A 24,421-nucleotide genomic window follows, 5' to 3' on the forward strand; every position below is an offset into this window, starting at 1 on the left:
ATAGCTTAATAATGAAACAGAAAAATTGGAACTTCATGAGTTAAAAAGGTGTGTAACCAGTTTCTATGAGACATTAGAATAAGGCCAATCAGTGACTTATACTCAATAGAAAGCAGTCCTGAGGGCATGCGTAACCGCTGTAGTTTGTTCTTTTGTCAGTTGATTTGACAGTGATATACTGACATATCCACACATGTATATAAGTTTGACTTGAGGCGTTTCTATACAACTTATACCAGGAAAAAAATTACCCATTTAAATAAGTTATTCCTCATTTGACAGAAGACAATTTTGAATATGTTTTTGCTGCATACTTTTTAGTAGATTTATTTTAGTTTTGTTCAGCACAGAAACTAGAAACAAGAACATTGTTTCCCTGAATCAATTAAAAGTTCAGTGACTTAATGTATCGTCATTGTCTTACATGTGTTACATTTCCCTGGCAAACAAGCTACAAAGAGTACCACCTGTAGATGTAAAATGACATCATTAGTGTGAAAATCTGGCTTCCCTGTTGTCACGATGATGCTTAATACAATGTAGCATGCTGTTACTGCACCAAGAGTGTCATTAACAGCTCTAAACAGATTCACCTGCTCCTAAAACTACATACTCTCTGCTTTTTTATGTTTATCATTTCAACAGCTGTTAATTAAGGATAACATACACACAAGATAGCTTTGCAGTTTCACTTTTTGCAAAGTAAGGCAGCCTTTATTATTAAAGCAATGCTGCTTTAACCTGTGTCTGTACTAGATATACACCACTTTTCATGATTGTCCTTTCACTCAGGGTTATATGACAGAAACCTGTATATGTCAAAGTGCTGGTTGACTGCTTTTATTTGTAACATGCTATGAGAAATTTCACATTAAGGAAGATTTATAATGACTCAGCTCTATTTTGTGAACGACCCAGTCCTGAAGCTAAGCAGCCAAGGACTGTAATGATGACACACCATTTAGAGACAAATGCTGGAGCTGCTCCAAATGGCAAATAATGGAAGAGGACAAGAGATATTATGACAGCAGCCATTGCGATTTTACTGGAAAATTAGGAGATTTTCTGATTCATAGCTGGAAGCTCTACTTAAAACTAAAATGATTTTGGATGTAATACCTCAAAACAAAAGTTCCTTGAGCCCCCAGCATCAATCACTAATTCATTATCAGTAGACACAAAGTATCATTGGATGACAAAGTCGAATTAAGTCTAAATTGTATGATGGATACTGTTTCCCCTCCTGTCATGTTAATAAATGTCACACAGCTTTGGTCAGCTGTCATATCGAATAGAAATTTGTTAAGCATCGAACTGGTAAATTTAATAGCCATCACTATTCATTTAACTACCTGTAATCAGATGATGCCTGCACTGTTTCAACTACAATCTCCTCCTCACAAACTTGCCTAAAAGTAAACTTTAAGTTTAATATTCATTTAGGAAACATTTTGAAGAAATTGGATGTGCCTGGATGCAAAAAACAAAAAACAACAACAACAAAAAATTAACATTCACCTGTTTGAACAGCTACAAAATATCAGGGTGCTGCAGCCTGACACACTCGTGCTGTGGGGAACAAACTAACCCTTGCTAAAGTAAACTCTCTGAGGAAAGCTGTGTACTTCCTCTATGCACTGTGTTGATTATGATACAGCACCACTGCGTAAGGATTATCTAATGCCTCAGCGGCACTTACAAAATGACGGAAATCAACAGCGTGCAGCATTTCTTGAAAATCAACATCTGAGTTTGTCGAGAGCTGCAGGCTGAATGAAATTTGATGGAAGTGTTGCCTCATAATTGTCTGTGCAGGAAGAAACCTGGCATCCTGTCTGTGCGCTTCCCCATCTCTGATTTGTCTTCACATGAAACGTCCCCAAACCTGCTGTCTGTCCCCAGTCATTCCCATTCACTGTGTCTAGAGAATTGATTAGACAATGAACCAGGCAAGTGCAGAACTGGCTGGCTGTTTTCTCTGTTGTATGCTGAGCTCTGCCCTAGATAAGGGCAAGAGTCCATTAATATGCAAAATGTGCTCACAGAAATTAGGATGCAACAGTCCTGTTTGAATCTTATCACACACTCAGAACTTAAATAGGAACGGCGAGACTTTACTGCTATAAAGACAAATCTCTCTCATTTTAGATTTTAATGATATAAAGTCTGCATTTAAATCTTCTTTTGAACATGGCCTCTTGTACAATTTGTCTTGGGCTTTTTTGTGAGACAGCCTATATGAGTATTTAGTAACATGTTCGGTAGCCAGATACTGTGAGTAAGGAAGTTTTTTTTAATCCTCGGTGCGTGTTCAGTACATTCACACAACTGCTGTAGCTTGGTTGGCTTTTGAATTCTGCCCCGGACACATAATCTATTTTTAGTCAAATGATGATGGGAAGACCAAAGCTTGTAGTGTATTTGTAATGTTGTATGTTGTTGTAAGGATATCTGTTTATTGTGTCTTAATGTTTCTAGTGAGTGCCGCCTAGCAGGGAAGCTCAGCCACAGCATGTAAATAGTAAACAAGTTCTCCTCGCAGCAAAGCAGAGGTGACAGTATTGAACATCTGCCAGCTTGAAATGAGATGGTCTGCTAACCAACCATGCAACATGTCAGTCGTTTGATTGCAGTCTGAATTTTTAATTACACGTTGTTAATCACATCAACCTTTTTTTTTCTTTTTCATCCACTTTTTACTTTTCACTCTCCTTCTCTTTCTTCTCTCTCTCTCTATCACCACCCACAAACACATTCTTTCCTTTTTTTCTATGGCCTTCAAGACCAGGGGTTCTCAAAGACCTGAAGACTATGGGCTCTATCTCCCTCTTTATCTTCTTCATCACTCTGCTTGTGCTTGCCAGACAGGTAAGTCCGCACTATAATAGTTTGAATGACGTTATCGTCTGTCCTCAGCTGGACATGTTCACATCCACAGCTCTGAGAGAAATTTGTTTCCAGCTTTGCTCTTACATCACCACCACCACCACCACTGCACTCTTGCTTTCTTTGACCACATATTTCCTGTGCCTCCTCGATTCAGTGTTGTTTATTCTATTTTTTCCATGTTTTCTCTGTGTTTGCATGTGCTATGTCGCTGCTGCATTCATCTGTTGGTCTGTAAAAATGTGAAGAGAGGCTCAAGCTATATCCACTCCATAAATCTGACACTGTTCACGAGGGACTCCATGATCCCGTCAACTGTTATTGGTCTCCCATGCATGAAAACAATTGACTTTGATGTAGTGTCTGCCACGCCAGAAGCAATGCGAGTGGGAATTGCACCCGGGGTCAGTGGGGCGAGTATTTTTCTTCTGTGCCACCAGAGCTAGCTGTACATATTTAATGTTATGGCACTGCTGCTTCCCTCTACTTTCTCACTCTCTCTTCGCCCTTCCTTAACCAGAGCAATATTGGTATAATATTACTATGATTAAACCTTATATAATGGAACTGGCATATGTAATGTAATATATTTAATACTGGAAAAGCAGATCCATCCATCTTGTTGATCAAAATCACCTCTGCACCGCTGATGAGACAGTAAAGCTTTTCAGCCTCCACACTGTGCATGAGAGGCATCATGATACCAGTCAGTCTGGCTTTTCTCTTCAGCCGTGCAGGGCCAGTGATTTACATCATCAAGGCTGCTGTTATTCAGGTAGACTTTGTGATTTACAAGCCAGGAGATGCAGGTACAAGAGACTGAGCCGTGTGCTCCTTCGTCCTGCTATTTTGAGATAATGCCTCACTGCAGGGTACTCGCACTATCAGGCAGCAGTCAAGAATTGGGAGGAAGTCTGTGCTCTGCAGCTACAGTGCAGCCTTGGGCTGAAAACCTCATACATTTGAATGTGACAGTTAATCTAGCCCTATGTAAGACTGTTTTATTGTTTTGTTTTTGACATTTTCATTACACAGGTATTCATGCCACATTGATGCTTACATAATAGTAGATCATAACATAGTACACATAGGACAAGTCGTACTATACAGTAGGTCCAGTGCATGACTCGATTTGTATGGTTTAGAATAGACTTGAATTAGCATGCTGTTTCATATCACAGTGTTTCATTAAATGGGATGGAGCTAATACCCTGGACCTGGGTACTGGCAGGGCAGCGTGGCTGTCATCTGCTTTTTTTCACTGTGGGGACTGAACTGTGTCCACAGAAAGCATACTGGACACAGGGGTGGATTTAGAGGCGCTAGCAAAAGCACCACTTTACACTACATTGATCTTGTGACACTGCTAAACTCTTATTATGCCCACAAATAAATTAGTTGTATATTTCAAGAGTGGTGGTGTTCCAGGGAGACTGTTTGGGGAGCAGCAGGACACTAAACGTATGTGTCTATGCATTATTCACAATGAACAATAGGGTTCTTTCCCACATCAGTTCCCATTGGGAGTTTGTGTTTCTGTGAATGCTTCAATCTGGCCCACAGTCTCACAAAATACAATAAGCTTCCTGCATTGCTGAGTGCTGCTGGATTTTGATGCAGGGCCAGAAATCGAGACATGAATATTAAGCAGATGAAGTTTGAATGAATAATGAATGAATTTGCAGAGGACAAATTAAAGATGTGACCAACTTATTGAAAAGACACCAGGTGCAACAAAAACAAAAAGCCTTTTATTAATATCTGCTTAGTGTCACAGAGACTGCTCTGATGTGCATACACACTTTGTCTCTGCACCCCCACCTTCTCTCTGACACTAACAAGTAATTACATTTTTTTTTTTATATCGAATCATATCACTTTCTCTGCTTGATCATTTTCCTGGTAGATTGTTTTACAAACATGCATCGTCTTTATCAAATCAGTTCCTGTACTGCTCAGGAACCGGCTTAAATAGTCTTCATCACAGAACAGCTGAGATGTTAGCACCGCAGACAAGACAGAAGAAAATGAAATGTCACATTATTATACCTGCAGTGTTTTCTTCCACCTTAGTAAAACAAATTATTCTGTCTTTCCTCACTGTGTCATCCCCCCAGTTCTTGTCTTTGTGCTGGTAATCGTGTTTTTTGTACCTTTTATTATGTGATTTAACTAAAAGCTGTTATTAATGGAAATTCTTTGAGTTTCATAGTAAAATTGTAATGGTAAAAAAAAAAAAAAAAGAAGCCCCCTCTTTTGAACGTTTTCTTCTCTGTCTTTAACTCACTGGTGTGGTGGTGTCAATTCTTGTAGCTGTTTTTCTCTGTGACTTGATGGAACCAAGCTGTACAGCTGTACCTTCAGTCTCTTCACCTCTGTGTCCTCTTGTAACAGAATGAATATTACTGTAGGTTAGACTTTCTGTGGAAGAACAAGTTCAAGAAAGAGTGCGAGGAGATCGAAACCATGGAGAATCTCAACCGGGTCTTGCTGGAGAATGTCCTGCCTGCACACGTCGCAGAACACTTCCTGGCACGCAACTGGAAGAATGAGGTCGGCATTTCCATCATGCTTTCTTTTCATTATTGATATGTAAGATCATGCAAATTGTGCTCAGAGTAACAGCTGCAGCACTGACTGACGTATTGTGGTTTTGCAGAGGTCTTGCAGTGCCAGTGGCTAAATGCCATGATCCATTACGTTCATTACCTCTGATGAGACATTGCAAAAGCATCTTACCCCAAACAAAATCCATATTCCAAGCCCATACAATTGATCTGAAACAATGTATGTACATATATTTTTTTTCTATTTAGCTGAGCATGTGTATTTTTAATCCACCCAAAAAACAAATCAGGTGTTCTCATATACATTGTAAATGTATGTAGAGTATGTTCTTATTTTGAGATAATGAGATGCAGGGGAAGTCTACTGTACCAAATCCAGTTGTAAAAGTGCATAAAGTTATTTGTTTTAGATGGAAAAAGCTATAAATTAACTCATTGGCTGTTTCAAAGATTTACTGCTAAGATTCAGGGTTTAACATCTTTATCAGTATCATTACTGTAATTAGCTATTGATGACAAACCACTGAGGGCCAGTTGAGTTGTCTTTGCTGACTTGACTGTGACATTTTGTCCTTCATTCTTTTGTATCTTGTTATATCCCCTGAGTCCCTCTCACACTGAACTGTGAAAAGTAAAGTTTTTCATATTAGGAAGTTTAGAGGACATGCTATCCTGGAGGACATGCAACTTTAACTAGAAATCTGCTTCTGCTTAAGAATTTCTGAATGAAGAGTCAGCAAGTGACTCTTTTACCTCACTTGAGCAGGATCCAGGAACAAGTCGCTTTCCTAATGGATTTTAGAGCAGCTGGTACATGTGTGGTGGTTTGGGTGATATTTCCCTTCCCTCATTTCTGTCTGTCTGGTTTTACTTAACATTTTGTCGGCCGCTGTGGCTCCACAGTGAGAGGTAGCACTTTGGTTATGTCAAGTCTAACACATGTTAACCAGAATTGCATCATCCTTATTTCATCTCTGTTGAAAACCTGTGTTTTATCAGTTTTATAAGATTGTGTGTTGCAGCTGTCTGAGTGAAGTCTGTATTTTGTCTGTCGTGCAGGATCTGTATCACCAGTCCTATGACCTGGTGTGTGTCATGTTCGCCTCCATCCCAGACTTTAAAGAGTTTTACACAGAATCTGACGTCAACAAGGAGGGATTAGAGTGCCTCAGGCTCCTCAACGAAATCATCGCCGATTTTGACGAGGTAAACAACATTCACTCCAGCAGACCTTCATAATATGTCACATGCAGCATGAATGCTGGAGCTGCAGTGCTTTTTTTGTAGTTATATATAATTGGATACTGTCGTGTGCAAGATACCTATTGTAATGGTGTCTGCATATTCTTTGGCAGAATGTTTTCACTGCTTATTTATTTTTTCTGTTGTGTGAATTGCATCTGTATTTGTGTGTGCAGCTGCTGTCCAAACCTAAATTCAGTGGTGTGGAAAAGATCAAGACCATTGGCAGCACTTACATGGCTGCAACTGGACTGAACGCATCACCTGGGTCTGAGTACACAACACAACAGGTAGACTCATCACACGTGATTTTTTTAACCACTGTTTTTGTGCGACTGCTACAAAATCAAGTACATTTGTTTTTTCCACTCCTCCTTAGGAACATGACAGGCAGTACATGCACATAGGGACCATGGTAGAGTTTGCTTTCGCCTTGGTGGGGAAGCTGGATGTTATCAACAAACACTCCTTCAACGACTTCAAGCTCAGAGTTGGTGAGTTACACAAGAAAGCGACATTTAAAAGCAAAGTGCTGCTGAGGCTTGTTCTTGTTTAAAGGCTTAAAGTTCTGCAGCGCTGTGGCATGCAGCCGCTTTGGATGTGTAACTGGCTTGTAGCTTCCAGCTTACAAGTCTATGCTGTTAGCATACTGTTCAATTTCTTTTTGTTGACTCTGACTTTTCTTTAACCCTGCAGACATCACTGCTCTATTTTAAGTTTAGTTAAACCATTTGAATGTAGATTTGGCCGGTCCTAATATAAAATACAATAACGATGCCTGCCCCAGTTATATTTTAGGTTTTGCTACAGACATGTTGTCTTTAAATGCATCCAAGATGTTTTTATTTAGAGCATCAATATACTGTGCAGGTAATTTCATGGAGTGAGGTGTGTACATGTCTTGACAACAAGAAAATAAAATTCATGTCAGCAAGACGTAGCTATAGTCATGGCAACATAACAGCAGAGAGAGAGAGAGAGAGACTGATGAAAGAGAAGAGGGAGAATTGAGGAAAGCGGGCAGGCAGATCCCAGCTCCCTGCGTGCAGTCAGTCAGAGTTCGATACCTTCAACCTGTCTGTGAAGATCGCAGCACGGGATGGTCCATTAACTCAGCAGTGTGCGTGTGTGTGACTGTACATCCCTGCTGCTTCCAGATGGGCCTAAAACGCTCCATCAGAGAGGGATACAAGTCCCCACCCACTGGGACTGGACAAAACCAGTGGCAGTGTGCCTGTGTGTGCTGCTCGCGCACTTGTCCACAGTGCAATTTCCAGCAATCTGAAAATTGACTCAGAAGGCAGAGTGAAGAGACACCCAGTGTCATCTTAGTGCCGTGAAAAGCTCCAGAGCCTGCTTAGCGGAGGTGCTGAGAGTGTTGGGGATTAAGAGCTCAGCTGCATTTAGCTTCCACTTCATCTCATGTTCTGATGAAATCTTGTGAAAAGCTTTGTTTATTCTGAAAGCAGCAGGTCTTTTGCTAAAGGCCTTTTGCAACTGCGCTCCAGCTCCTCTCAATAATTAATCACTAATATTAAAAATGGATTTTAATACAGATACAACAGCATTGTTCATGTATTACATCATAATCGGAAACAAAAAGGACCAATTCTTTTATAACTAATCAATTATGTTACATACTTAAACATGTGTGTGCAACAGCAAAGATGTCTCACCAATCCTAACTGCTTCGAAAATAGTAATGGCAGTTTCTCATTCAGATTAAAAAAGAAGAGTGTGAATGTGAAGTAAGAGAGTAAATATGATGCAGACACAAACACTGAGCAGAAATGTTCCCTGACTTTGCGTGTCCCTGTCAGGTATTAACCATGGTCCAGTGATAGCTGGAGTCATTGGAGCCCAGAAACCTCAGTACGATATCTGGGGGAACACAGTGAATGTAGCCAGCAGAATGGACAGCACTGGAGTCCTGGGGAAAATACAGGTAAGTAAAGCATAATAATAGTGATGCTCAGTATTTTTCTTAGTGCCAGCAAATCCCATGATCCTCCTAGGCTGTAATGTCTGGCGTATCTTATTCCACTGTGTGTGCACGGCCGTTTGTTTTCAGCCAGAGCCTCATTCACTGTGTTGTTCCTGGCTCACCTAGATGGAATGTACTTGTTATGAATGGCAGTAGTTACACTCGTGTTTTCCAGCTATGGCCATAATGTCTGATGATAAAAAGCTCTGTTACTGAGACTAATACATCTTTAATGGTATTTATTTGAGGAAAAGTGCTTTTTCAATAAACACACTTGTTAAAAAGAGGAAAAAGACAAAACAGTCGTAGTTTTTATGCCTTTGTGTTTCCAGATCTGTCATATTCTCTTGAAAAAGATAATCAAGTGAGTTTTTTTCTTCAAATTCAGCTCAAACGTCCACACGGATTTATAGCTTAGCTTTAGAAGTTAAAGGTCAACATGACCTCATTTAACATGTTTTTAGCATAACTGAAGAGTTCATTCACTGATCATGACATGGAGACACAAGTTAGATCAACAAAAAGTCGACTTCACTGTGACATCAAAATGTTCTGCAGAAACACTTCTGGCCACTGATGAAGAATATAACTCAGGAACAGAGGGAAGATTATGATAATATTTCCCCCCAATTTGACTGTCAGGCAGAGGCCGACAACCACAAGCTGGTAATCCTAGATTTCATTGGATTTGTTGACGGCAACAAAAATAACTCCAGCTTTGATTATTTTCTGAGACAGATTTAAAAACCAGACCATTTGATTCTCTGTATCTGTAACCATCACATGGTGTGTGAGGTTCATTGTTTCTTTCAAAGCAGCAGGACTGTTTTCTTTTTTCAAACATAGACATTGTAAATGTCAGTGGAGATGTTTGAGTGATGAACGCTCCCTCTGCCTGTGCAGTTTGTGACAGCAAGGACATCAAATCATCTCAACGTTATACGACATCTTCAAATCTTACATTTGCAAACCGCCTGAGCGCTGATAATGTGGAGTGTTTTTCCACCTGCCTAGTGTGTGTGGCTGTGAGACTCATTCAGTCTTCAGAGAGCTATATTACACTTCACAGCCTGCACACATCTGATGGAGCCATCTGCTGTGCAGTGTAGCACAACTGTAGCTCAACTGCAGCGCTTTCAATTGCATTCCAAGATTGCCTGATGATATTTCAAGATGCGCAGAGGCAACAATAAGAAATGTTGAGTCATTCCAAGGGAGCGTACAGTTATTTCACATCCTGTGCTCATTTTACTGACAATCCCTAATTTTAAAACCCAGGGAGCATTTTCTTTTCTCTGTTTTCCGTATACAAACGTAACTGCAGCTCAGTTTTACTTATGGTTTTGTCATATGCACCGTCATGTTCAAGCTTCTTCTTCTGAGATAATTACTCTGCTCCTTATCTGTTATAAACCTTATTGATGGGATTAAAAAAAAAATACAGTGATGTCACCTGAGCATGCAGCGCTAATTGACATGAATATTTTTTTTGCAGTCTTGTCTGAAACTAATTTACATGTAAAGGCTTGAATTTAGAAGACACTTTTATGTCCATCTTAAATTACAATCGTTCCCTCTGAACGAATGGTCAGCAGCTCCTGGAAATGTATTCCTGCAGAGGGCTGAGTGTGTTTGCCTGCAGGAGGTTAATCCAGTTGTGTAAGATAAGCAAAATGAATGTTACCCATCTGGTTCTCCCTGTAGGTGACAGAAGAGACGAGTCGTATCCTTCTGACTCTGGGCTACATGTGCTCTTGCAGAGGCATCATCAACGTCAAGGGCAAAGGCGAGCTCAAGACCTACTTTGTGCACACAGAGATGACCCGCTCACTGTCCCAGGGGAATGTAATGCCGTAAGACTGGATCACTCGATGCTGACTTTACACAGGCACAAAGCACAGACATTCATTTCTGACCGATGAAGAAGGTCTCATCTTCTCAGTGCTGTTGTAGCAGAAAGAACGTGTGAGGCACAAAGGAAACAGGTCTGCCCCATGAGGAGAAAAAACTCTTGATTTTAATTACGCATTGCAAGCTAACCTATGCCACAGTTAAGTATACATTTGTCACTTATGTAACTGTAAGTGTAGCATGTACAGCAAGTAGGCAATAACCCCCAAAATATTTTGTAATTTGGATGTTGGAGTCGGAAAAGCCACAGTGGCTCAAGTCAGATCTAATATTGTACAAGTTCAGTCAGAGAGAAGAGTCTGAAATGGTCTGAATTAATATTCTGACTCAGTATTCAGAGGCTCGTGGCACCACTTTGACTTAAAAGCCTCTTTTTTATCCAGGTGCATCATAACCACAATTTGTATTCTGTTCATTTTACAGGAAGCAGTACATTAAGGATGTCAAATCATGTATAGTAAAAAGAAGAGAAACAAAGTCGTGGCAACAATTTTCATATCATCAGTGCATGACGAGCGTCAGTGCATCTGGAAGACAAGAATGTAAGAGTAAACAATAACACAAACAAGACACGTCGGTGTTACTTAAACGGTATAAGGACGTTTGTCGGAGCCCAACTCAACTAAATCTTTACCAAGTGATCCAAAAGGTCGTAGAAGGACGATCTGATATTTATCTTAAAGTAGTGGACAAAGAGTAAAAGGGAAAACTGCATGACCACTGTTGCAAAGGTGAAGCTGGTCTCGTTTAAAAACCACAGGCAGACAACAAGGAGACACGCGTACAGTATGTGTACATAAAACTCCATCAACCTTGTTAGAAGCACGAAATCTTGGATGTATTTTACAGGTGGTCTAGGACCATAAACACACATCATAAAAAAGAAATCTATGAATATATTATGATATTCATGTGGGGCAAAGTTTCCCAAAACTAACTGTCTTTGCACTTCAACCATCTTGTCTTCACCGAGTGTTTACACAAAATTATAAATGATCCTCATGGCAGGAGTCAGGGTCTGTTTACCTTCAGATGAGGCTGATCTGAGCCACGTGGATTTAAGAGTCAGGTTAGAATCAAACTACTGGAAAACAGAGAGATGGAGATGGTTTCAGTGTGAAGACTGTGGTTTGGGAAACCCAAGCTTCATCTGTGTACAGGGTAGCTTTAGACTGCATATGGTGGTTTTGTAAGAAAAGAAAATACTACCAAAAAAGTGTTTTGATGTTTTGATGATGCCATTGTTTTTTGTAAAAACTTCATTAAAATTTCTATGTATTTCAGTTCTACGGAGTGAAATTATTGCTTGCAAGGTCCCAATAAGTTCACAGCATAATAACCCCATTATCTTGATTCACAATAAATAACAGGATGATGAATGTGTCCCTGAAAATGTCCCTGAACACTGGATTCAACCTCTGTTCACTGTGGACTGGGCTGTTGCATCACTGCAACTCAATATACCAATGACATCAATCCAATACATAGATCACAACTAAAAGAGGTTCAACATTGTGTCAGTAGAGTGCTATACTTGACATTGGTCCATGCTGCTGTTGAGCAGATGGAAAATTAATAGATCCAGACTCATCAGGGCCAAAACTGAGCCAGTCCTTGTCTGTTACAATGCTGCTTCCATTTTAAGACTCATTCATCCATTTTAATAGACAAACATTTCAATAAATCCAGGAAAAGAGCAGAACTACTTCAATATGAATAAAGCTCCTATGAGCAGTTGTTGCCTGTGTGACATCATTTAAAAACGTCAGTAACCGCCATCATGTCCTAATCTAAGAATAACTTATTTTCCAAAAATACTTAAATTAGTGACACAACAGTCTGAGGAGTTCAGACATTTATATCCCTTATATTTATATCCCCTTTGATCTCAAGCAAAAACAAACAACACTGACATGTTTTCACTTTTCTTCAGCCCAGTGATGTGTCAGAGATTCCTGATTGTATGGAGCCACATGTTTCGACCACTGGTGAACACCAACTAAGATGTGTTAATGTTGGTCACTAGGCGGTCATTTGACGTCACAGAGGAGCGCCACGCCCCGGAGGATCCAGTATTCTGGAGGAAGTGAAGTCTTTAGATCGACAGCTGCGATGTAATTCATGTCTGTCCTCACCGGCTTCTTGTAGATGGGACAGGAGTAGAGGCGGGAATCCTTTACACCTGCATCACAGAAAAACAGAAGAAAATCAGAAGTACATTTAAAAAACAAAACAAAAAAAACTGCACAACACCTGGTGAAACAAACACATCATTAAATGAAAACCCCCAATTAAATATCAACTGACAATTGCTAGAGCAGCTACTGAGACTCAACCTTTCACCACTCAGTCCAATTGTCACCATCACAGATGCACAGCACATGAACATTGCACATCTGTATGCACATAAATCTGTTATTGCATCCATTATTGCTATTTATTATATCCATTTGATTGTATTTACAGCGCCTTCAGGAAGTATTCAGACCCAGCCATCATTTGCACATTTTACTGTGTTCTGAAAATGGCAATTTCCTCCCTTCAAAATTACATCTACAACACAAAGTGTGCTGAAAGTGAATAGGCCTTAATTCTTTCCGAAGCCGCTGATAATCAGAAACATTGACATATTTGTTCTTATGAAGTCACAATCAGCTTAAATCTGGGTTTTAGTCAGTCAGCTTGCTAGCTGGTGGTTCGCCCATCAGTCACAGCAGGTTAGAGTGCAATTTGAGTGGTTCCTCAACAACCTAACATCAGCAAAAAATACTGACGATCCTTGTCAGAGGCAAACAGCCTTTGTTGAGCCAGTCTTTAGAGTTGATACATGCAGGGATGAAACTAATCTCTTAGAGGGGAGTCATAATTAAGTAAAAGGGTTTTCAAGACCCTCTCTCATACCACAATAGATGCTCTTGCAACCACTTGTCTATAGAAACATCCTCCACTCCACCACACTCCTTTGCAGTTAGCACTGAGACACACACACACACAGAGAGCCCAGCAGGCGGCCTGCTTGTGAGAAAAGCTGGGAGGGGACACGGTGTAAACCACATTATGTGTATCATTAATTCATTTCCCAGCTAGCCTTGCTCGCAGGTGTCCACGGGGGCCCGTCTCTCTGCTGCCTGACTGAATATAGTCTGGTCTTATCCAGGACAAACGCTGGGCCACATGCTGCTGGTTATCTTTTCCCAGACAAAATAAATAGCACTTAGTCTGCGTGACATTTAAATGTTACATCCATCCATTCTGAGTGACTGTGTGGGATGCAAACGTATAAGAGACTGACAGAGACGAGAAAGATTGGTGGTCTTCAGAAAGACATGATAAGAGTTTTAAGTATGATTGTCGGATTAGTCTTAAAAATCCGCTTTTGACCTAAATCTGTAAATGAAAACATAAATATAAGGAAGCTTCCCTCTTGTCTAATGTCTCACCGTTATTCTCAGCGAACATCCTAATCACAGGCATCATCTCAAAGAGCACTTTGGGTTTGGAGTCGATCAGTTTGCAGTTGCGGCGGTCCCATCCACCTCCCTCCAGGTACAGGCCGTAGACGTACACTCCCTCTGTGGGGGGTTGGGTGACGTCGTCCTTCATCCACTTGGTCACCTCGTTGCACAGCACCATGCGGTCCAGGGCCCAGCCCTTGTTGGCCCGAGTGATCTCCTACGAGCGCAGGAACCAATTCGCAAATTAAAGCAGTGACATGTGCAGTGCGGCGGCAGAACCTCCGAAAGGCAGAAGTGACATTTGGCAATTGTTTCCCCATAAAAAATCAATTCTGATAACAGGATTGTAATAGAGGGCCAATATAAAAACACAATCGGTCGAAGAAGTGGAGTCCATCTCTAGTGTTGTTATTTGTGTGATTCAGGACCAGCAGAAAGAAAATAAATCCAATATGACTGAAAAGGAGCAGGGAGCAGGAGGAGAGTGCACAGTAAATGAATTAAATGAGTAGTGTCTCCCCTCAGTCATCTTAGCCTCCCTGTGAAAGAGGAGAGAGGACACACAGAAACCACACTGGGACCAACTGGACAGACACACGGCGGTTCAAACCAGGATTTTCACCCTGTCACACACACAGTCGGAGCGCCCTGCAGACACAGTGTGATGCCACTGGAGCAAGAAAAGCTGCAATGTCTCTGCTGTGAAGCTGGTACACAAGTTTGCTGAGCAGATACGCCTGATTTATTTATTAACACAGGAGTCCTACTCCTGAACCCACCGCTCAGTAAAACACAGACATCTGCATCCACTATATTTTCTCTGTCTCTGGGATTTTTCCCCAAAGTGGAATAAATAAAAAAACTGGAGGGCAGTCAGCTGCACGGACCTGACAGTGATGCTAAGCAGTTTTCTATTTCCTACCACGACATAAATTGTAAACTAAATTGATTTGTTTGGGCTGAAAATATACTTCAGCCCACAGGTCCCTATTTCACTTCATTTTCATGGTTACTGGACAGTGAAATCTGAATCAGCCCCCCAAATCCAGATAAACAGAGAAGTCCATGTCCTGTGGCCACGATCATCACGGCTGAAGGTTTTGGGGATATTTGGCTGACCATCAAAAGGAGTAACAGGAGAAAAAAGGAAGTATTTGTCCTGGTGTAGGCAGTAATGTATGTTAGAAAATGAACATTACTACTCTATTAAAAGTACAATTTATTTTAAAGGAGGCAAAATCCTGGGCTCACCTTAATATTCCTGCAGGATGCAAGACAGTGAGGTTAAAAATAATGAAGAAAAACTGCACAGTATAAATTTGACTTGTTAACTTCAGAGCACTTGTAGAATGCAAATTATCACCCTTCCTTTTTCATTTGATTTTTAATGCTCAATATACATGTAGATTTGTTTCTGGGTATTTATAACACTGAATAATGAGCCCTACCACAGGGGCATATCTTAAGATTCAGACCAAGGAGGCTTCAATGCACTGTGTGCGTATGTGTTTGTGTGCATGTATGTGACTGCGTGCTTGCTTGCTTGCTTGCTTGCATGTATGAATGTGGCCATGTGCCTGCCTCTCCCTCTGCGTGCCATCTGGCCTCATCTCTGGTGGTGGCCGCGTACGTAGGTAGCCTGATGCCGTGTATACCTGTCTCATGGCTGTCAAGAAGCCCTGCGGGTTGAAGAAGCCTGTCATCCAGAAGCAGTTGGGCCGTCCTTCAAAGATCCACGCCTGGAACTGCCGGTTCCGCTCAAGCAACTCGGTGAACCAGAACCCCAGGGTGCTGGAGGCCCACGACGCCTGGAAAACAAAGACAAAACAACAACACTGACAAAACATTATGATGAAACGCTGAAAACTGTCATCCAGGTGCATCAGAGGAGAAGACAACCGGGAGACATGAAGAAAAAAAAAGGAGAGAAAAAAAAAGAAAGCCATTGTGAATCACCATGTGGCAGGAGAGAAAAGGCACAATCGGGCGCAGTCGAATACAAAAAGATTAGACTACAACAGAAGAACACAAGAGAGAGCAGGCAAATGGGCCACAGCAGATAGCACTGCAAATAGAAAGTGTCTGTATCTGAGCCAGGAAACCATTCAAGTCTAAATTATTCTAATGATGTAATGTTTGTGAGAGCGCGGCTTCAATGCTGACAGAGTGTCTCAGATATGAAGATACAGGCGCAGCCGTGCCGAATCATACTTTGTTGTTCTCTGTTGCACTCCCTCTCTCAATATTCCAGCCATGTCTTCAGATAAGTTTGTTTCCAAGTCATTTTCATTCATCACTGAAATGGATTTGTGCACAGTGAGTACATTTTTTTAAATGTAGTGCATAAATATAAAAAAGGTACAGAGCATCAGTGTGGGCTGAACAACAAATTAGACTCTGACTGATGACGGCGATCAGTGTTTTAGCCAGTGTGACATATCTGATGTTGTCAGAAGCAACAGATCGGCCTTCAGGACAATAAATAACATCAGAGAAATGATGACTGTACGGACATAACAGGATCTTTGAGATAATCATTTGTGCCCCAAGGCTTTGAAATGGGCTTGTTAGCATTCTGTAGTAAAAGCAATGGCCAGTAATGGCTTTCAGTGGAGTTAGATGATGACTGCATTAGCAAATGAATGGACGGAGTTTCAGCTGTTTCACTGGGAAGTCGACAGCCACCAGAGCGTCCCGTTTGTAATTTTATATTCCTTTGTTCTCCACCAACCTTCTTCCAGCGTGCAGGAATGCGTGCGTCATACATGCAGTCGAGGGCGTCCCGCAGGTTCTCGCTCATGATGATGGTCCCGTCGATGGCCAGCTTCAGGTCCGTCAGGGTGTTTCGCACCAGAACTATGACCCTCTGCATACGATCGATCTCTTGACGCAGGAAGATGTTCATGGGCTGGAAGGGTCCCATCTTCTGGAGACGCTCTCTCACCTGGTTTTATAAGATGAGGTGATTTATTAATATTGTAACTATTATATATTCATGACATTTGTTTCCTTTCATCTCCTCACATATATGGAGTGCAGTGACCTGCATGGTACACAGATGTACTGATGGGCGACTGTATATATCTACACATAGATAGGTTCCTGGGTCTAAGATCACCACAGTTCACTTTACCTGTTTCTATATAACTAGAATTTCCACCTCGCTCGTGTTTGTCTCTTTTAGCTTCAGTTTATCCCTGTTTATCCCCAGTCATATGAAATATCAACCATTTGTGTTAAATGTCATAATTGCGGTGTAAAGTATTGAGTAATGGCTAAAATCCTTTGTGACCTTGACCACCAAAATCTCATCAGTTCATCTATTGAGTCTTTTGAAGGTTGGTGTCAGATTTGTCTTATTGTGTCCATTAGAACAAGTTGACGGACAAGTTCAGCTGTCCAACGTTTGGTTCATTTGGCACCACAGAAGGTGTAGTGTGAGCTTTTCCTTTTCTTATCTGGATAATTAACTCAAACTGGCAGCGTGTTTCAGGTGCACACTGAGCACATTATGTGAGGTTTCTATAGTTACGACCATTTATAAAGAACAGCGGAGACATGGACTGAATTCATGGTGCTTTCTCTGGAAAAACAAAATCCAAACACAGTTATATCTATAAACCCTGCTGTATTCCTCCTCATTTAGTTGGCCACCTAAACTATTGTCATTTCAAAACATCTTTATCACCTTTTGGGGTGGGGTCAAGTCCGTGTCAGTTACAGTGCGACTTTTTAACTGTTTTCAAAGAAACAAGCAGATGGAGCTGAAAGTGTTAGAGTGTGTTTTGCAGTGACAGCTTTTTACTTGACGAACTTTGCACCTCGACTCAGGAGAATCACATTCCCCACACTTTCTCTAAAGTGACAAAACCCCAGAATAAAAGTCGCCCTGATTCAGCTGCATTCACACCCCGTCTACCTCCAGTCGTCTTTGCTCTCTGTCTGTCACTGTCTCACACACACATGCCACCTCTCTGGCTACACCACACCAGCTGCTTTGCCTTGTACACGTGGTGAGGAGAGAAACACTGACTGCACAGTGCACACGTTGCTTCACTCGCCTCAGGCGGTTCACAGTGCGCGCACACACACACACACACACACACACGCACGCTTACTTCAAAAGGTACATAGTCAGGAGGTAGTTTCTCCAGCATGTCATCAGCCAGCCTGGACACCACAGCCTCTCTGGTCTCCCCTCTGCCTGATGAGCTGTCTTTTGGCTGGATGCTGAGGATGGTGTCCAGTACGTCTTTAGCCAGTTTACTCTGGTAGGTTATGTCTGCATTTGGGTGGAGCCCAAATACCTCTGGAGTGTCGTAGGCTGGCAGACCCTGTGAAAGAGTATCAACAGTTACCGGTGTTCAGAGAGCAGAGCTTTTGTGAAGAAATATTTTTAGACAGCGGTAGCTCAGATATATACTCTCTGCTCTCACAACAAATATGGTGAGAGAGCCCTCGTGCCCCTGTTGAGCAGCATATCACCTCGATCGGAGCTGGCAGGAACAGGCTGGCAAAGCTCATTGGAGAAATTCTCCAACAATGTGGAATATGTTTTTATGTGTCTTTTTTTTTCCTCCACAGTTTCAAGTACCCATTTCCCTGCACTGCAGGTTTTGTCACTGCTCAACCCACTGTTGTTGGCCTGGGGGAAGTGTAACAGCCAAGTGTCTCCTCTGATACACACGGCGTCACCAGCTGCTTCTTTTCACCCTCCAGTGAAGAGCTTTGCAAAAGGATAGAAAACGTGGGAGATCCATGCCATCCCTCCTATCTAACCCAGATCACTCCCTGGCTTTGCATCCATAAACACAGCCAACTGTGTTCAATGAGCCTGTGACCGAGCCAAAGGTTCTGCTGCTGGGTCGCTGTGTGTGATGTTTACGACGAGCATGTATTAAGACAAACACACCGATCCTCAGCAGAGCTTTACAGAGAGATGTGTGCTGTGAATTCTTACCAGCGTAGAGACTCTGCAGACCTGAATGTACAAAGTTACTGAGAGCAGTGGACCTTGGCTCTATCTCTCTCTCTCTCTCTCTTATAAACCCTTGATAGCGTGTTTTTCTCAGGTGAGCACAGGAGATCACCATCTCATTCTGTGCACTCTGACAAGAGCTCTGCAGTCTGCACTACTCACTACCTACAGTATTTTCCATCTGGTTTCACAGGATTATAGATCCCTGCCTTCATTGATATTGTGATAAAGTAATAGTGAAAGAAATCAACTGAAAAAAAAACCCTGAGTAAAAAATCTCACCTGGCTCACCAATGTAGTTTATTTAAAGCGGACTGCTGACACTAACAGGGGTCACATGACTGTAAGTGATGCTATTTAAAAAAAAAAAAAAAGAGTTAAACCCAGATTTAAGGATTAAATTCAGGGGCTGAAGTTGTTCTAATTAAGATAAAAAAGAGACTTACGAACACCAGCTCACTGAAAAGCACACAGTTGAAAACTGTCTTGCTTTAATTGGATCAAAGTCTTCTAGCAGTGCGTGTCTTTCGATGATGACAGGAAGACAGACCAGCTGTTACTGTGCTGTAACTAATGAGGTTCCTCAGAATTGGAGCATTCAGAGCAAACTCACTCTGAAACGGCTGCACAAAGGTTTATTATGATCAGTCATTTAAGCAGAGACACCTCTAATCCAGCTGAATGCATCAAGGAATGGTGTGAAATGGAAATTAGCACATGCACCAAATTATGTTTCAGCTTCATATGGTCACACCATATATTTCTCCTCCTATTATCAGATTCCCTCTGCTCCTGTTTCTTTTTTTTCAGCTCAGAGTTTGCCCTGAGCAGAAAATTGTCATTTATGTCATCATCAGCTACTTTATCTTTCAAACTTCAACCGCACTGCATTCAAATAGAGTTAAACATCAGGAGCCTGGCTAATAAACTGAGAGAAATGGGAGGTGATGAGGAGAGTGTCACAGTGGGTGCTGGACAGAGCTGCCTTTGTTCCTCGCTGTGGTCATTTATTTCCTCTTAGGGAATTTCAGCTTTGCTCCTGTCGGCCCGCATTTAATTGAAATGCAAGGACATGCGGACACACACACAAACAGACACGCTGCGCTCTGTTTTTATTTACTATGTGTAGACAAACTGTGAAAATGTGTGTATTTGTGTCTATGGCAGAAAGAGAGAGAAGGGCTGTTAGCAAATTTGTGTGAATGTGAATGTGTTGTCTGTGTGAGTTTATATCTGGTTGTATGTATGTATGTTTGTGTGTATGTGTGTGAGTGTGTGTGTGTGTGCGTGTGCGTGTGCGTGTGTGTGTGTTCCAAAGCTGTGTTTGTCATTCTCTATTTGAGAGGCAGTGCGGAGGAATAAGCTTGCTGGGCCTGGCAGCCCTGAGCATCCATCATAATGAAACCAGCTGTAATGAAACGAGCTCTGGAACTGCCCCCAGAAATACACACACACACACACACACACACACACACACACACACACACACACACACACACACACACACACACACACACACACACAAATACACACACACATGTGTCAGGTAATCGCACTAACAAGTCATTCATAATCTGTAATAAAATGAGCATGTTTGCGTTGTGTCCCAAACGGCTGCTTGTTGCATGTTGCTCTCCTCAGTGTTGGTGATGCCACTAGGAGCTGAGCTGACAGCATAGAAACAAACATCATATGACAGGGACTTCATTTTAACAGCGATGTACAATAGCAGGGTAAGAATGTGCCAACAGGCAGGTGCCACAATTCACCTGCTGTGTTATTTGTAGAGGCCAAATGGAAATGTCATTGTTAACCGCCGTGCACCAGGGAGAGACCCACCTGAATATATGTCAGATACTGGTCGACACTGGAGCATTTCGGGATGCTGTAGCCCTTGTAAAAGTTGAAGGCAGCTCCGAACATGTCCTCACTGAACCACACCTTGGCAAAGGTGTTGAGGAGGCGCTTGTCATAGTCGTCAGTCACACGGCCACCGTACTGAATCTCTCCGATCATGTACCGCACCGTGTTCCATGATACGCCCTGAGGAGAGAAGAAATACTGTTTGTGATGATCAAGTTGTTTGGATTCATAACAAGGCATGACCTCTGAGGAAATTGGAAATACCAGGGACAGGGAGACAGGGACTGTGGTATTTCATCTTTTTCGTGGCTATTATTTCTGATGGACATGTTTTTGAAAGTTCAGTGAAACGAACTCTTTTCATACCAGATGACATAAACAGTTTGACAGAGACTATTGTTAAATCTCAGAAAAGAAATAGAATCAAAAGGAACTTTTTCCTTGTTTCTTTTTTATCAGTTTTTTGAAACTAATACAATTGTATAAGAGGTTCACATTGTAATGTTGTCAAATACATAATGCCTACTTGTGTGAGTACAACAATCACTTGACAAACTGCCATTTCTAATGACACTGTCATTAGTGACATGGTGACATGTAGGTCCTCACTGCCTGTCTGTTAACCACTGTTATCCACACAAATTGCACTGCACTGCACTCAGTACTCTTTGTTGATGCCTGTTAATGTGTGTTACAAGTGTCATATTGACCTTTTTAATGTCCATGTCGTCGAGGTGGTTCTGCACAAACTGCACGGTGGCATTGAAGTCGGCCTGGTTGAACTCATAGGGGATGTTCCACCCCAGAGGGCCGTACTTTCTCCTCTCCTGTACCGTGCTGTGGAGAAATGCAACTCCATAGAGCATGGGCTTCCACTGCACCATGTTACTGACATCAAGCAGGTCCTGGTTTATACCTGGTGAGGGATTCACAGATGAAGGACAGTCTCTTGATGAGCAGGCCAAGAGTCAGCTGAACAGAAAATCACTGTGGCTCTGAGAGCTGCCAACATTTAGAGCCATTATTCAAAGCCACAAGTTTGTTACTTTAACTGCTGCAGACTGTACAGACACACATACATTAGGAAATGATGCTGTGCAGATTCCCATTTAAAGATGGGAGATTAAAAAAGAGCTTTAGGTTGATGATTCTTTTCAATTATTGTATTATTATATAGTGAATCTGATTGATTAAATTGGTTTATTTGAAAATGCAGCATTTTCTTGAGGCCCCAGGTATAATGTACATAATGGATATTATAGAACTAACTAAGCAAAATGAAAGTTGGCAGTTCTCCTTTGGGAAATCTATCATGTAACATCTCAAAAGGCTATACTGAACACTGATGGGGTTGGGAAATCTTGCCAGCAAGGCTCAGGAGAATAACACTCTGGAGGAGGATAAAACTCCAGCTGAAAGTGTAATTCCCATTTTAATCAACACAGCTAGCAAATATTGGATTTGCAGCACCTTAAATTACTGAAAAATGTCTGCAATAAGAATCCAACAAGCAGTTTGGTTTGTCCTTAATCCAGGTTGTTCAGCCCCACTCTCATTTAAAATTTGGCAAGTGAGCTGCAGTTTTAGGGGAATATGGGAAAATGTGAATGGGCTACCCACAACAAATGTAATTTCTCCTAATCTGATGAAGAAATGCAAATTCTAATTACAACCACGATTCAAGAGCTAAAGATAAGCGTGTACCCAGACTCCGGCTTGCCCTTCAGGAACCATACGCATCCATTTTTCATGTCAGCCAGCCAGAGGTTCATACTTATTAAATATTCCTCTCTTTTTCCTCTTTAAGGTCTACTTTCAACTTGTTTGAATTTTCAGGTTTTTAGCACTTGGGTATCACACAACAGCTGTTGTATCCCAGTTCATTACAGTAAATCTGGCAAATTACATTGACAGATCTAGATGTGTCTTTGCTCCTAGCACCATTTCATCAATGGAAAATGAGAATTCTGCTTTATTACCTCCATAGGTTCTTTTAAGCCCCGCCTTGAGGCCCTGTGGTGGTTCGTTGGTGAACTTGATTGACATCTGCAGCAGGGTGATGGGAAATTGTCTGTGGACTTCTGTGGTTATCCAAAGGCGGAAACTGTCGTGTACAAAGTCTGTCTCTGTCACTGTTTCCATCAGCTCGTCCATGAAGTCCAAACCCAGGTGGCAGTTTTGGAGTAAGGCCCAGCCCCCCTGGGGACATTTGACAATTGTCATCATCCTGATCAAGGACTGAAAAGTGATGATGAACTGAAAAAACGTTGGTATGTCTGTAAAGGATCAGAGCTTAAACACAGATATTTTGAAAACAGACTGTGTGGTTTACTTCAACTATACTTGCATGAAACAGCATTTTCTTCTGCTTCATAAAATGATGCCAAAATAGCAGTAACCTTACACCAATGACTCACATTAGCCATGGTCTGCTGCAGAAGCTTGCGGGCGTGGACCTCTTGCCCTTGTCCCATGGAGACATATCGGGTCTCAATCTTCAGCCTCTTCCCCAGTGCAATGATGGAGTCAGTTGGATCTGAGCCCATTGACAGGAAGCAGATGAGAGGTGTCCGCGGGTCTGATTCCTCCCACATCTTCTCCAAGTCAAGGACAACCCCTTCAGTGTACTTCTCCCCCATGGCGTCCATTATGTATTTACGGGCCTGCAGGAGAGAGGGAAAGATCAGAGGCACGGTATGGCTTCATAATGCAAAATTAAAAACACCAAGGGAAAGATTTGTTCAGCTTTGCAGGTCAATTCAAAACTAAATATTGGAATAAAATGACTTTCTGTGAGGCCAGGAACTGACTAAATAGTTTATAGTATCCCTCACTGGCTTTTTCTTTTCAGTTGATAGCGAAGACTAGAGAGGTCAGACAAGGACAACTGCTGGGCTGTTTGTGAGGGCAACAAAATAAATTCCACTCCAGGCTTGTCTGCAGTGGACCAAAAAAACTCCCCATCAGTAAGAAGTGAATGTCCATTAGCCTTTGTAGAAATTCAGGCTCAGTAAGCTTCAGAGAGAGAAAGCTGTTTTACTCAGTGTGTGCCACTTTTCCCTTCAAGGAAAGCTTTAGCCAAGGGAGATGCTACTGTAGATTAGGAGATTTTTTAGACTTTTCTGGACCCAGTCTCATTAATACAATTGACTTTGAAGTAAATCTGCATCTCTTAACTAGCCCTAACCTATCCATTAATTAGGAATAAGTTTCTTTAGGCTACTCTGCTGAATTTGATTTGTTTGACCTATAATGTTCACTATAAAAGCGGAAGCCAATGTGTTGTGGCTAAAATGGCTGTAAGGACACAGATCCCTGAATCTAGACATTGTAACTAAACATACAGATGTGTCTTTTCTAACCTGAGCGATGGTCCTGTCAGGACACCAGCAGCGTATGAGGAGCAGGCGCCTGAAACAGTCGAGGGTCTGATCATAGGAGTTTGGCACCACCTCCTCCTCTGGGGCCTCCTTATCAAACCACGACTTCCACTGCTTCTCATTACGACTTATCTGAAAAACACAGAAACAACTTG

General features: G+C 41.7%; 2 protein-coding genes across 3 annotated transcripts in view; one reads left to right on the top strand and one right to left on the bottom strand.

Annotated features, from left to right (window-relative positions):
- The window catches only part of adcy2a (adenylate cyclase 2a), a 59,279-nt gene extending 47,406 nt beyond the window's left edge, over positions 1 to 11,873 (top strand). Inside the window, exons 19-25 of one of the 2 annotated variants that reach the window (XM_085802515.1) lie at positions 2,784 to 2,868; positions 5,281 to 5,439; positions 6,513 to 6,659; positions 6,872 to 6,980; positions 7,073 to 7,189; positions 8,516 to 8,640; positions 10,384 to 11,873. In XM_085802515.1, the coding sequence (XP_085658641.1) occupies positions 2,784 to 2,868; positions 5,281 to 5,439; positions 6,513 to 6,659; positions 6,872 to 6,980; positions 7,073 to 7,189; positions 8,516 to 8,640; positions 10,384 to 10,536 (895 nt within the window). In that variant the 3' untranslated portion in view covers positions 10,537 to 11,873. Of the gene's footprint in view, positions 1 to 2,783; positions 2,869 to 5,280; positions 5,440 to 6,512; positions 6,660 to 6,871; positions 6,981 to 7,072; positions 7,190 to 8,515; positions 8,641 to 10,383 lie in introns of those variants that run through there. The other variant, XR_015037872.1, reaches the window with a different exon arrangement.
- Positions 11,844 to 24,421, bottom strand: part of dnah5 (dynein, axonemal, heavy chain 5) — a 92,614-nt gene continuing 80,036 nt past the window's right edge. The window contains exons 78-87 of the mRNA XM_085802516.1: positions 24,249 to 24,398; positions 23,304 to 23,549; positions 22,866 to 23,085; positions 21,597 to 21,802; positions 20,863 to 21,066; positions 18,164 to 18,379; positions 16,777 to 16,989; positions 15,701 to 15,853; positions 14,031 to 14,262; positions 11,844 to 12,772 (exon numbers count right to left, since the gene is read on the bottom strand). Of these exons, the coding sequence (XP_085658642.1) occupies positions 12,621 to 12,772; positions 14,031 to 14,262; positions 15,701 to 15,853; positions 16,777 to 16,989; positions 18,164 to 18,379; positions 20,863 to 21,066; positions 21,597 to 21,802; positions 22,866 to 23,085; positions 23,304 to 23,549; positions 24,249 to 24,398 (1,992 nt within the window). The 3' untranslated portion in view covers positions 11,844 to 12,620. The remainder of the gene's footprint in view (positions 12,773 to 14,030; positions 14,263 to 15,700; positions 15,854 to 16,776; positions 16,990 to 18,163; positions 18,380 to 20,862; positions 21,067 to 21,596; positions 21,803 to 22,865; positions 23,086 to 23,303; positions 23,550 to 24,248; positions 24,399 to 24,421) is intronic.

This window comes from Trachurus japonicus, chromosome 16 (genome assembly GCF_045865225.1).
Source record: "Trachurus japonicus isolate A0001 chromosome 16, Traja_1.0".
NCBI classification, from domain to species: domain Eukaryota; kingdom Metazoa; phylum Chordata; class Actinopteri; order Carangiformes; family Carangidae; genus Trachurus; species Trachurus japonicus.